General features: G+C 46.8%; 1 protein-coding gene across 1 annotated transcript in view; it reads left to right on the top strand.

The window, feature by feature from the left end:
* The window catches only part of Mrps35 (mitochondrial ribosomal protein S35), a 33,090-nt gene that overhangs the window by 9,718 nt on the left and 11,025 nt on the right, over nucleotides 1-12,347 (top strand). The window contains exons 5-7 of the mRNA XM_045139597.1: nucleotides 2,680-2,819; nucleotides 7,989-8,098; nucleotides 9,833-9,902. Of these exons, the coding sequence (XP_044995532.1) occupies nucleotides 2,680-2,819; nucleotides 7,989-8,098; nucleotides 9,833-9,902 (320 nt within the window). The remainder of the gene's footprint in view (nucleotides 1-2,679; nucleotides 2,820-7,988; nucleotides 8,099-9,832; nucleotides 9,903-12,347) is intronic.

The following is a 12,347-nucleotide window of genomic DNA, read 5'->3' as shown; positions in this document are numbered from 1 at the left end:
GTGAAGTGCAGGAAAGTTTAGTAACTTACAAAAATGTTAATAACCAGTGGCAGAAATTAAATGAAAACCAAGGTCTTGTAAAGTCTACCTATCAGATGAGTAAAAGCTAATGGGGTGTATTATGCACTCTCCAGTTGGCTGTGTTTTTAGACGTGTAATTTAGGTAATTTAATGTAAAACTATAATTATCAGGTGATCGACAAGACTTACTCGCAGTTTAAAAGGGAAAAAAGACTCCATGAAAACCAGGAGCTCATAACTCTCCACACTGGTTCATGCAGTGCTTGGCAGGGACACTCCTTCAGGGCAGGGTCCTGGGGCTGGCCCAGGGTGGGGCAGTCCGCCTTGCTCGGTGCTTTCTTTTCATACCACAGTGGTATTTCCAGCCATGTTTATTGCTCCTGGAAGTAAAGGGTAGTAGTTTTTTAGTTTTTGTCAGTTTTTAAAAGATTTTATTAGAGAGAGAGATTGAGAATGGGTACTTCAGGGCCTCCAACCACTGCAAACAAACTCCAGATGCTTATGTCACCATGTGCAACTGACTTACGTGAATTCTGGGGACTTGAACCTGGGTCCTTAGGCTTCATAGGCAAGTACCTTAACCGCTAAGCCATTTTTCCAGCCCAAGTATTAAAAAAATTTTTTTAATCATGTAACCTTTTAAAATATTTTGATTTTTATATATTTATTTGAGAGAGAGGCAGATAGAGTGGGCGCACCGGGCCTGTAGCCACTGCAAACAAACTCCAGGCACATGCGCCACCTTGTGCGTCTGACTCACATGGTCCTGCGGCCCTACAGCACCTGGGTCCTTTGGCTTTGCAGGCAGGCACCTAAACCACTAAGCCATCTCTCCAGCCCTATTTTTTTTTCTTAATTTTTATTTATGTGCAAACCAAGAGAGAGAGAGAGGAAGAAGAAGAGAGAGAATGGGCATGCCAGGGCCTCCAGCCATTGCAAATACACTCCAGATGCATGCACCACTTTATGCATCTGGTTTTACATGGGTACTGTGCAATTGAACTCTGGTCCGTAGGCTTTGTAGACAAGTGCCTTAACCGCTGAGTCCTCTCTCTCCAGCCCTCTTTTTCTTTCGAGGTAGGGTCTCACTCTATCCTTGGCTGACCTGGAATTCACTATGTATTCTTAGAGTGGCCTTGAACTCACTCCAATGTTCTACCCTCTGTCTCCTCAGAGCATTACCACTTTGTTGTTTGATTTTGTGAGATAGTTTCACATCATACTCGGCGTGGCCTGGAACCCACTGAATAACCCTGACTGGCCTGGGACTCTCAGCTTCCTTTACCTTCAGCCTCACTGCCCATGGGTTACAGATGTGAGCCACCAAAATCAGAGTATCTTAGAGCTCAGAATGACAGTTTACTGACAGGTTTTTTTTTTTTCTTTTTTTTTTTTTTCTTCGAGGTAGGGTCCCTAGTCCAGACTGACTTGGAATTCACTCTGTAGTCTCAGGGTAGCCTCGAACTCATGGAGATCCTCCAACCTCTGCCTACCGAGCGCTGGGATAAAAGGTGTGTGGCACCACGCCCGGCTTCTGACTGAGTTTTAAATCAAGCCTCAAAGAAGCTAAACATAGTATCCACTAGTGGACAGTTAGCTTAGGGGAGGCTGTGGGCAAAATGCCTCTCACTGTTCCTTATATGCCACATGGAAGAACTGCCTGTTATTCATGATTATGGCCAACTGAGATTGAGGCCAGCCCCAGTAGCCTGGGTCAGGAGTCCAACCTGTTTGACCCCAGAACCCACGACTGTCCATTGTCTTAGATAAAGTCTACCCAGGGACCACACAGAGGATCTGGCAGTATGAGGAGCCCTCCACCACCCCCCTTGATGGGAGTACAGCAGTGTGAAATCAGGTGCCCGTACTTGTGGGGCCGGAAGTTACCTCCTTACCCTTTCCATTGGGGATGGGATGTGTATCCCTGAGCTGGGGGTAAAAGAGCTGTGTTCATAGGCACTTGGAACTCATGTAGGGACCCACACCACCCCTTCTGGGCTGTCTTGCCTAAAGAGGGCAACACTGGGTTTCCATTGACCCCACTGGCTCGTTGAATCCTGTAGGAGAACCACAGTTACTGTCAGGGTCCCTGTTCGGGATGACCAGGCCTCTGGGCCTGCTGAGCAGGTCTTGGGTGACTCATGTCTGGGAGACGGTTGGTGACAGCTCAGTTCTTAGTGTTCTCTAGCACGCTAGTTCCTTCCACTGATGGTTAACAGCGACGTCTGCCGCTTCCCAACAGTGGTACCTGCCCTTCGAGGTTCACCCGCTGACCTCAGGCAGGAGGGGGGGACTGTCCTCAGCAGGAAGTGCAGGGCTGTCATGTGCTCCCATCAAGACAGTGCCCTTGTCCATTCCATTGCTGGGGCTACGCCTCAGTCGTGGCGAGCACTCTCTCCCTAGAGCTGCACCCAGCCTTGGGGTTCTCCTTGACCTGAACGTACTGCTCCCCACCACACCTGAAGTTTTCAGGTCGTTCCCAAAGTCAGATTTCCCAGTGAGGATGAACCACAGAAGAAAGAGCGACATACATGTTACATGCAGAAGAGAGCCCGTGGCCCGAGAGTGACGCGAGTAATCGTGTTGTCTGGTAGCATGAGGCACAACAGGGATATACCTGCGAAACTATAATGGAGATAATTTTGTTTTAATCCTCAGACTTCTGCACTGAGTGGCCAGCTGCCCTGGACAGTGATGAGAAATGCGAGAAGCATTTTCCCATTGAGATTGACACGGCTGACTACATTTCATCAGGACCGTCTGTTCGAAACCCCAAAGCACGGGTTGTAACATTAAGAGTAAGAGAAAAATATGGGTCATTACAGTGTGTGCTTAAAATGCATGTTGTTTGTGATTATAAACCTAATATTATGGAAAAGTATGAAGGCTTAGGTTACAGCCATAGTGACCTGTAACTGCCTTTTGCAAATCGTCGCAGCTGACAGGAGCGGCTCATTCTGCACGTGCAGCTGTGGAGGTTAACGGGGCAACCCTCGCCCTGCTTCAGTCTGTAAGAGCTAAACGTCTGCTGACTTCCCTTCACCTTTTTTTTTTTTTTGGTTTTTCAAGGTAGGGCCTCACTCTAGCCCAGGCTGACCTGGAATTCAGTATGGAGTCTCAGGGTGGCCTCGAACTCATAGCGATCCTCCTACCCCTGCCTCCCGAGGGCTGGGATTAAAGGCATGCCCCACCATGCCCGGCTTCCCTTCACTTTTAGTAGCCACATAATACTTAGTCACAGCAGAGAGTGTGACGGTCTTGTGTGTTGTCTTTTTGGTGCTCGGGGGACTAGGTGTGGAGCCCCTTCTAGGTGAGCATTTGTCACTGAGCTGTTCCCCAGCCCATGCAAGGCCCAAAGCTGATCAGTTCTGACAGAACCCTTTTTCCAAGATGCAAACGGGACATAGAAATAATTTCACAACTGAGATCTGCTGTTGTCTATTTAAGTGATCTGTACTATGGGAATAATAATAATTTTCCTTCTGCTGGGCATGGAAGCTCGTTCCTGTAATTCTAGCACTCAGGGCGAGGCAGAAAGGGCTCATTTTGAGGCCAGCTGGGCTACATGGCTTGACCTTATCTTCAAAGAAAAAACTAAACCCTGAACCATTTGAACTATATCGCAGCTCAGTCATTTTCGTGATTAGCAGATGAACAGCCTTAAAACCTCACCTTTGTATTTATATCCCTAACTCCGCTCTAAGACAACGTCGATGGAAGGAGGGCTGTCATGTGAACAGCTACAGTTTTCTAAAGCTTTTGACATAAAATTTCTATAAGAGACCCAGCACATGCACACAAACACAAATAAATTTAAAAATGAGCTGGGTGAGGTGGTGCACGCCTTTAGTCCCAGAACTCAGGAGGCAGAGGTAGTAGGATCGCCGTGAGTTCTAGACCACCCTGAGACTACACAGTAAATTCCAGGTTAGCCAAAAATCAAAAAAAAGTAAAAAATACATTTTTAAATGTTAGGTATCTCTATTTTAAGTGAGACATCCCAAATACAGTCTATTTTTGCATTATATGCCAACAAGTAGACAAAATTTACCTCTAGGATTTTATAATTTTCTAATACAGCTGTGATTTAGTTATAAATAAAACCACTGTGGTGCCAAGAGTTGAGCCTCGGGTCTCATGAGCGCTCCACCATTGAGCTGCCCTGCCAGCACAGCTCCTACTGGGGTGTTCCTGCCCAGGTTTGGGGTTGGATTGTCTAGAAATTAAAGTGTGAAGCTTTCCAACTTCTATTTTTTTCAAAAAGCACTTTGAATATAGCAAAAAGTTTATGTTTGGGGATTAAAACTACCTTAAGATCACAGAAGATAATGCATGTTTCCTGGATGACATTTAGATAATCGAGACAATCAAAAAGAGGTGCTAAGAAAACCAGTTTACAACCCAGTGCATGTACAGTGCCCGACTAACTGACCCCGCCCCCAGCTGGCTTCCTCCCCGGCGCCGGCACCCTGGCAGAACAGCACCCCGCCGGGAAGCAAGTGCTTCAGCACACGAGCCTGCGGGGCATGGCTGGGGAACCAAGGCAGTAGAATTTAGAGCTGTTCAGTGTTCAAGTTCAGAGAAGGAATCGACACTGCTTTGCTTTGCTTTTTCTTTTTTTTGGTTTTTCAAGGTAGCGTCTCTCACAACCTGGAATTCACTATGTAGTCTCAGGGTGGTCTTGAACTCACAGTGTGTGTTCCTCTTACCTCTGCCTCCCAAGTGCTGGGATGAAAGTGTGTACCACCACACCCAGCTCCTGTTTATCTTGATAATCATCAAAGTAGTTTAGAACTTACAAAGTTTTATGCTTGTATAATACTTCACTGGGAAAAGTGTTTTCTTCTATTAATCCCATCTCATTCATTTAAAATCCTGTGAGTTCATTTGCCTTGAAAACACTGAGTCTTGGGGATTAAAGTGATTTGTCTAAGGTCATGTAGCAATGGTAAACCCAGACGCCTAGTCTGGCCGTTCTGTACGTAACCCCAGAGCTCTCACCACGTTGAATCAGCACGTAGGTAAAGTACTTCAGGTATCTGTCCATTTCTCGCTGCATGTGGTTCTTCTTGTGTTGCAATGTTGGCATTGGGTGGCAGGTGCCAGTGCAGCCTCCTGTGGCGTGACACACAGTGCTGGGTGACGCTGTCACGTGTTGCTGTGTGTAAACAACAGCTTCAGAAGCAGGTCTGAAGGTTCCTTGGCGTGTTGGTGACAGAAGGGGAATGCCATCCAGCTTGAAGTGCCAGTGTTGTCCAGGCCATAGATGACTCCATGCAGTGCCCCTGAGAGCTGGCAGGGGGCGTGAGGGCACCTCTCTACCGCGTCTGCAATGCCCTTCATGCCCTGGTTCTTCACAGTACGGCGTGAGTGTCCCTGTGAGTTTCAGACAGCCGTGATCACAGTAACTGCTGCTGCCACGGTCTAGAGCACTTTCATAGCAAGCTGCAAGTTAGCATTTGGCTTTTAAATGTTATTAAAAAGGAAAAAATCAGTACATTCTCACAGTCCTAATAGAAAACTACTCATTTTTCTGTATGTTGTCTCTGTACACATGCACGTGTGCATACATTTACATGGTCATCATAAGGTAGGGGTTTTCGGGTAAGTGGTTCCTACTGTCAGTAGTCTGGTATCTGAAAGGGGATTGTTTCTGTGTTGAGCAACACCCAGTGCTGGTGCTGTTCCGGAGGACTGTGGCAGCCCACGTCACCAGTGGTCACTGGTCGTCTTACTGCCTGAAATCCTGTGCATGTGTGAGTGTGTGATGTCCATGCATGCTGACTTCCTCTTAAAGGTATATTTATTTGTTTTCTCTAGTGCAAATTTCAAATCAGTGCCTAAAAGTGAATTTGTTCTCTCCTTTCCCCTTTTCTTTGTTTTTTTTTTTTTTTTTGAAGTAGGATCTCTCTGTGGTCCAGGCTGACCTGGAATTCACTATGTAGTCTCAGGGTGGCCTTGAACTCATGGAGATCCTGCTATCTCTGCTTCCCAAATGCTGGGATTAAAGGCGTGCACCACCACGCTTGGCTCTTTGTTGTGTTTTCAGACAGGGTTTATTCTGTGGCCCAGGCTGACCCTGAACAAGGGATCTCCCGCCTTGGCGTTCCAAGTGCCATGGCTCAGCTTCTCTCTGCTGCAGCCTTGTCTGTCATGTCAGAAAACACTTGCTGACTGCTTTTTAAGTTCCAGGCCGTTGCCACGAGCAAAGCAGACATTGTTCTCGCTTTCCAAGCTTTGCAGGCAAGCGGGCGGCTTCAGCTCCGAGGAATGAGCCTTTGCTTGCTGTGGCGAGGATCAGGCCTCCGTCTGTCCCTTAAGGAATTATTTTGGGAGCTTGAACCTCAGAGTAGTGACATGAGGAGGAGGTGGTCCCTACGGAGCAGGGCGTGCCGGAAGTCCTTGGGTTATGGGACTGAGTAGCTCTAATGAGGTCTGCGTTAGTTCTTTAGAGCGCAGGTCATTGGACGGGCACGTCTAAGGCTTGAGGTGCCCTCTGGTTTCCAGCCGTGTGCTGTGCCGTCTCCTTGTGCCCATCCAGTCCATTCTTGTGCCAGCGGCATGCCCCTGAATCCCCAGAACTGTGACATAAATACACCTTGCTGCTTTGCATTACCCAGCTATAGGCATTTAATTATAGTAACCAAAGTGGACGGACAAACTGACATCTGTCCTTTAGCTGCGTTGACGTCATCTCCAGCTAGTACTTAATTCATGCACAATTCACAACAAATTAAAGAGTATGTTATTTCATCTGGCATCTCACAACTTGTGTCTTAAAGGAGACTGGTCCCTGGACAAGGGAGTTTATGACCCCTGCGTCTTGAGATTTCAAAGTGTGTTGATAAATAGTATTGCAGCTCCAATCCAGAGGCAGTAGTGGTGGAACAGGCTGGTAATCCACACTGCTGGGAGGCTGTGGCAGAGGATAAGTTTGAGGCCAGCTTGGGCCACTAGGTAGTGAGGACCTGTCTCAGAAAGCAAAGAAAAAGAACCTTTGTTAAACTGAGAAGTGCTACATGCACTAATATAATCATCTAATAGTAAAATATTAATAATATGATAATCTAATATAAACAGCCTTTAATTTGTTTTCCAGGGGTGTGGGCACATGCTAGGCAAGCATTCCACACTGATCTACATCCCCCATTCTGGGCTGGCATTCCAGCAGAGTGGTAGAGGACCTGTCCAGTGTATGCCAGGCCCCAGTGCTGGGGTGGAAGTGGGAATCTTTATAGCCAAAGACCTATATTAACTTTTGAAGAACATTTGAATTACTTCACTATCTTGATCCTTCCCTGATGGACTGTTCCAGCCTCCAAGAGCTTTTAAAGGCCAAGGTCCCTGAGCCAGCCGCAGGGGTGAGCGGGCAGGTCTCAGGAGGGTGAGAGGGAAGGCACGTGCCCAGAGCCAGCCACAGGGGTGAGCGGGCAGGTCTCGGGAGTGGATGCTGAGGTTCCTCTGCCAGTCCTCCTTACCTCCTTAGGCCTAGTTCCAGTGTTGCCAACACTGATTGAACATGTTAGGGCCTCTCAGCTCCATGTTGTCCCTTGTTTGAGAGACAGTCTTCAGGAAAGGCTGTGCTTAATGCACCACGTACGATGCAACTTGTTCACTTTTATTTTTCATTTTTCCATAAGAAAAATTAGGCTTCGTCGGCCGGGTGTGGTGGTGCACGCCTTTAATCCCAGCACTTGGGAGGCAGAAGTAGGAGGATCACTGTGAGTTTGATGCCACCCTAGACTAAATAGTGAATTCCAGGTCAGCCTGAGCTAGAGTGAGACCCTACCTCGAAAAACCAAAAAAAAAAAAAAAAAGCTTCATAATGTGTGCTGCTGAGTTTGTGTAAAAAGAAGTTTAGGCAAGACTTTTAGTGAGCTGACGTGAATAGAAATAACATAGCTACTTTCTTTCATTGAGCAAATTGTATGATTTTTTTTCACATAATTTTTTCTCATGTCTTTCAGGTTAAACTTTCTAGCTTGAATTTAGATGACCATGCAAAGAAGAAACTTATTAAGCTTGTGGGAGAAAGATACTGCAAGGCCACGGATGAACTGACCCTCAGAACAGACAGGTAAGGAGAGAGCAGCGATCAGCCTGGTCGCTGGGTTCCTGTGTCCTCTGTTCCCTGACAGGAGAGTGACATTAAAGGTAGGACTGGCTCTGCGTAACGTCACGTGCTGAGTCAGAGAAGCTGTCTCCTTCGGATCCCCAAATCTGGCCCCGCCCCCAGCCCCTTCTGCCGCGTCCCACCTGCCCTCGGGAATGTTGTGTTATGTCACCTGCCGCCCGCTGAGAGATGTGAGGAGACTGAAGTGTGGCCTGCTGGTGATTAATGCTTAATTGGCTTTATGTGTGATTCTACGCTGGGATGACACTCACGCTGTGAAATAGCATGAGTGCAAAGTCACAGTGTAGACGAGTCTCGTAGTCCACAATTAAAATCATTACACATGTGGAACTTAGCAAGGCACCTATATAAATAAGCAGAGTCTCAAGGTCTTTCTTTTGTGGGGGGGTTAGAGGCAGGGTTTTACTCTAGTCCAGGTTGACCTAGAATTTACTATGTAGTGTCAGCATGGCCTTGATCCTCCTACCACTGCCTCCCAAGTGCTGGGATTAAAGGTGTGCGCCACCACACCCTGTGGGGGTAGGCATTTTTAAACACAATATTCTGCTTACTTAATTTGGATAATTAGTAGAGGACTTTCAGTTGCCATTAAGATTGGTGTGTTTTTACTAAGAGATGGTTTTGTTCCTATAAACACACTTTGGTTGGTTGTTTCTGAGTTGTGTTTCTAATGTTTTAGAGAAAGTGAGTGGGTCAGTCTTTTTCCTGCTTTTGAAACATTTGGTGGCCCCAGAACCCGGCGGATCTTAAAACACTCACCTCACTGGTGGAAGAAGGGTGTAGGCCACGGGACTGGAGAACACGGTGTGGAAGCAGGGGTGCGGCCGGAGCCACGCTTCTGTTCCTACCTCATGTGGGGAGAGACTTGAGATCTGTGAGCAGTAGCTCCTTAGCAGCTTTAGAAAATGCAAGATAATGTTTCATTTCTAGTTCGCCAGACTTTAAAATACCTCTAACATGTTATTGTTTGAAATTAATGAGTATTTCAAAATGTCATAAATAAACTAATTTGATGGTTTTGTTTTCTACTTAAAGAGAGTGGAAGCAGTTGTTCCTTTTTCTGTGTTACTTTGTGACCCATAAGGCCCAGCATGCCATCTTGAGTATCTCGTGCTCTGCTTGAGGTTAGGTCTCACGTCCACCTCACTGCAGGCACAGCGGCCATGGTGTCACTTGTGAAGGAATTGGCATCTTGCTCATTTCTTAAATGTGCTCATTAGCTATGCCTATGGCATCCAACAGTCTTAGCACTCAGATGGTGAGGAAAATTGGACTGGACAGTCATAGTGAAAATAGCTTAGAGCTGTCAGGCACAAAGGACTCCATCGGTGGTGAGAGCCGAGATAAAAACATCAAAGCTGGGTGTGGTGGCACACGCCTTCAATCCCAGCACTCGGGAGGCAGAGGTAGGAGGACCGCCATTAGTTCAAGGCCACCCTAAGACTCCATAGAGAATTCCAGGTCAGCCAGGGCTAGAGTGAGACCCTACCTCAAAAAAACAAACAAACAAAAAAAACCCAACATCAGTTCTTAAGATCCTTGATAACGAACTAGACTGTTCTAAGGACAGGGCTTCCTAAAGCTGAGGAAATTCCTGGAAATGTTCCTGGTCTTTGGCATGCTGGACATTTTGTAAGTGACGCTGCACACTGACTGTCCCCCGCTTCTCTTTCTGAGGTGCCCTTTGAGAAGACAGAACTACGACTACGCAGTGTACCTCCTGACGGTGCTGTTCCACGAGTCCTGGGTACGTGCGTCCTGAGCCTGGAGGGTTTGTTGGTGCCGCGCGATGTTCACCTTTCAACACGTCCTGTGGGACAAATGCGGGACGGTGGGACTCTCCGCATAAGCATGTGGGACTGTCACAGGTAGCATCTGCTGATACCGAAAGGAAAATCCTGAAACCGTTTCTCACCCATCTTAGATTGTACCGAAAGTATATGCTAAACACCTGTGAAATTCAGACTGCATTTTCTTGGGAATTGTGGAGTGTTTTACTTGGAGTTTGAGTGAAAGTTCTCAGTTATGGAGCTGATACTCATTTGTGTATTTTGAGAATTTGTGGCTTATACTGTTTTCTCTAACTTCGTAGATTTTAAATATTTTTGACTAACAACCTAGCATTTGACTGTTATGTGTCCAGGAGGGACGGACTTCAGAGTGGCCACTTTCTGAGCTGAGTGTAGCAGAAGCGTGAGCGTCTGGGTCAGGCTTTCTGTCCCTGTGCATTGGCTTGGATTGTATGTTGAGCTGACTCCAAGTTTCAGTGCTGGTTTTAAAATTAAAATGATCTTCAGTATATATTCCAACAAGACTTTGTGTAGCTTCCCCAGCTGAGGAGCACTGCTAGCGACATTTGAAGGAGTAGATCTGTATGACAGGGAAGGGCTCACTCTTCACATGTTCACAGGACTTCATGTGAAGGAGATCTGAGGTCAGGCTTTTTGTTGCTTTGGTTTCATGAGACAGTCTCGCTCTGTGACTCAGGGTGGCCGCACACACACACACACACGTGTCTTACTACGGCCCCAGAGTGCTGGGATCACTGGCTGCATCACCCACCCGGCTCCAGACCCTGTGCTGAGTCTGAGCTGAGCACCAGGGCAGCCGCAGTTGGGCAGCCGCGCCCTCGCCCTTGCCCGGGGAGCACGTCCGAGGCCCCTCCCGCCGAGGCGCAGAGGCTGTCCAGCTCTCGGCTCCCTCAGCGATGGTGCGGTGAGATCAGTGCTTGTGGATCTAGTATTTGCAGATTGTGGCCTTCCAACTCCCTCCTAGCCATGAGACGCTGTCGTTTGCAAACACATACAGCTATTTTCTAAACTGCTCATGGTATGTTTATTGATACTACTAATAAAATAGTTTTAAAATATTTTTAAAAAGGTTTTTTTGTTTATGTATCTTTTCGAGGCAGGGTCTCCCTCTAGCTCAGGCTGACCTGGAACTCACAGTGATCCTTCTATCTCTGACCCCCACGTGCTGGGATGAAGGTTGTGTGCTTCTTAAATTAGTGTGTGCGCTTGCATAGCTCAGAGGACAACCGGGTGTCGTGCAGGGTCTCGTCTGGCCCCTGGGCCGGGATTCTCCGGCCTCCCTCGCACCTCGCCGGGGAGCGCTGGGATCGTGGGGCTGGTGCTGCTGCGCCTGGCTGTCCCTGGGCTCCGGGCTCCCAACTCAGCTTGTCAGATTTGCCTGGAGCAAGCTTCATCCACTGAGCCATTTCCCAACCCAGGAAATTAAATGAGTAAAAAGCTCTACTTCAAGAATATAAAGAACAGGTGTAATACCGTGTCCAAGGAAAAAAACTTATTTTCTTGTGCTTAAATATGATACAGACACCTTCCACACATGGAACTGCACATTGAAGTTCTCTTCTCTTGAATCATTCCAAGCTCCTTGGTATGTGCTACCTGTCACCCAACATATTGGAAACCCTAGTCTGATTGAGGCCTTATTGTATAATTACAAAATTGGTGCATTATCCTCTCTGTACTATAAATGCAAGTACTGTAATGTCACAGAATCTGAAGTTGGAAATTTCATGGTCAGGGAGGTATTTACTTAACTTTTGCTTTACCTACAATGGAATGTCAATCTATCTCAGGTCTTCAAAATAAATCTTTTTAAAAAACAAAGGAAAAAAAAAGAATATAAAGAACAAAACTCACCCACAAGCTCCTTTCTTCTTTGCAGTTCTCACTGCCATGGTCGCCTGGGTTCAAATCCCTGGCTCCAGGAGCAGCACCACGGTGGCATTTCACCTCCTTCCTGCCCGCCGACTCCAGAAGCGCCTTTGCCTTAGACAGTCAGCTCCTTTTGAGTGAGGAGCATGGTTAAGTTAGCTGCTGCACTGTAATGCTGAAGGAGTTAGTAACAAACAATAAAAACCGACTCGTTTTGAGTCTTATTTTGCCAGCTGCCTGTAAAATAAATTTGCCCAAAGGAAATGACAGACATAAATAAATTCAGCGAAAGTTGACTTACTGGATTTTTTCTATGGCTTCATGACATAGAATCCAGCAAGCTGTATTTTGGATTCATGCAGGAGCCTTTGATCTTTCAGACTAATCACTTTGATGCCAAGAGAAGTAGCCACATATAGCTGTCGTAAACAGATATAATTAAAGAATTTCTATGTTAAAGTTGGTGCTCAGTCCTTCCCAGACAGACCCAGCAGTGATGTCCCTGGAAAGGA

This window comes from Jaculus jaculus, chromosome 22 (genome assembly GCF_020740685.1).
Source record: "Jaculus jaculus isolate mJacJac1 chromosome 22, mJacJac1.mat.Y.cur, whole genome shotgun sequence".
In the NCBI taxonomy this organism is placed as follows: domain Eukaryota; kingdom Metazoa; phylum Chordata; class Mammalia; order Rodentia; family Dipodidae; genus Jaculus; species Jaculus jaculus.
Note: the sequence above shows the minus strand (reverse complement) of the source record. Positions and strands in the feature narration are given on the sequence as shown.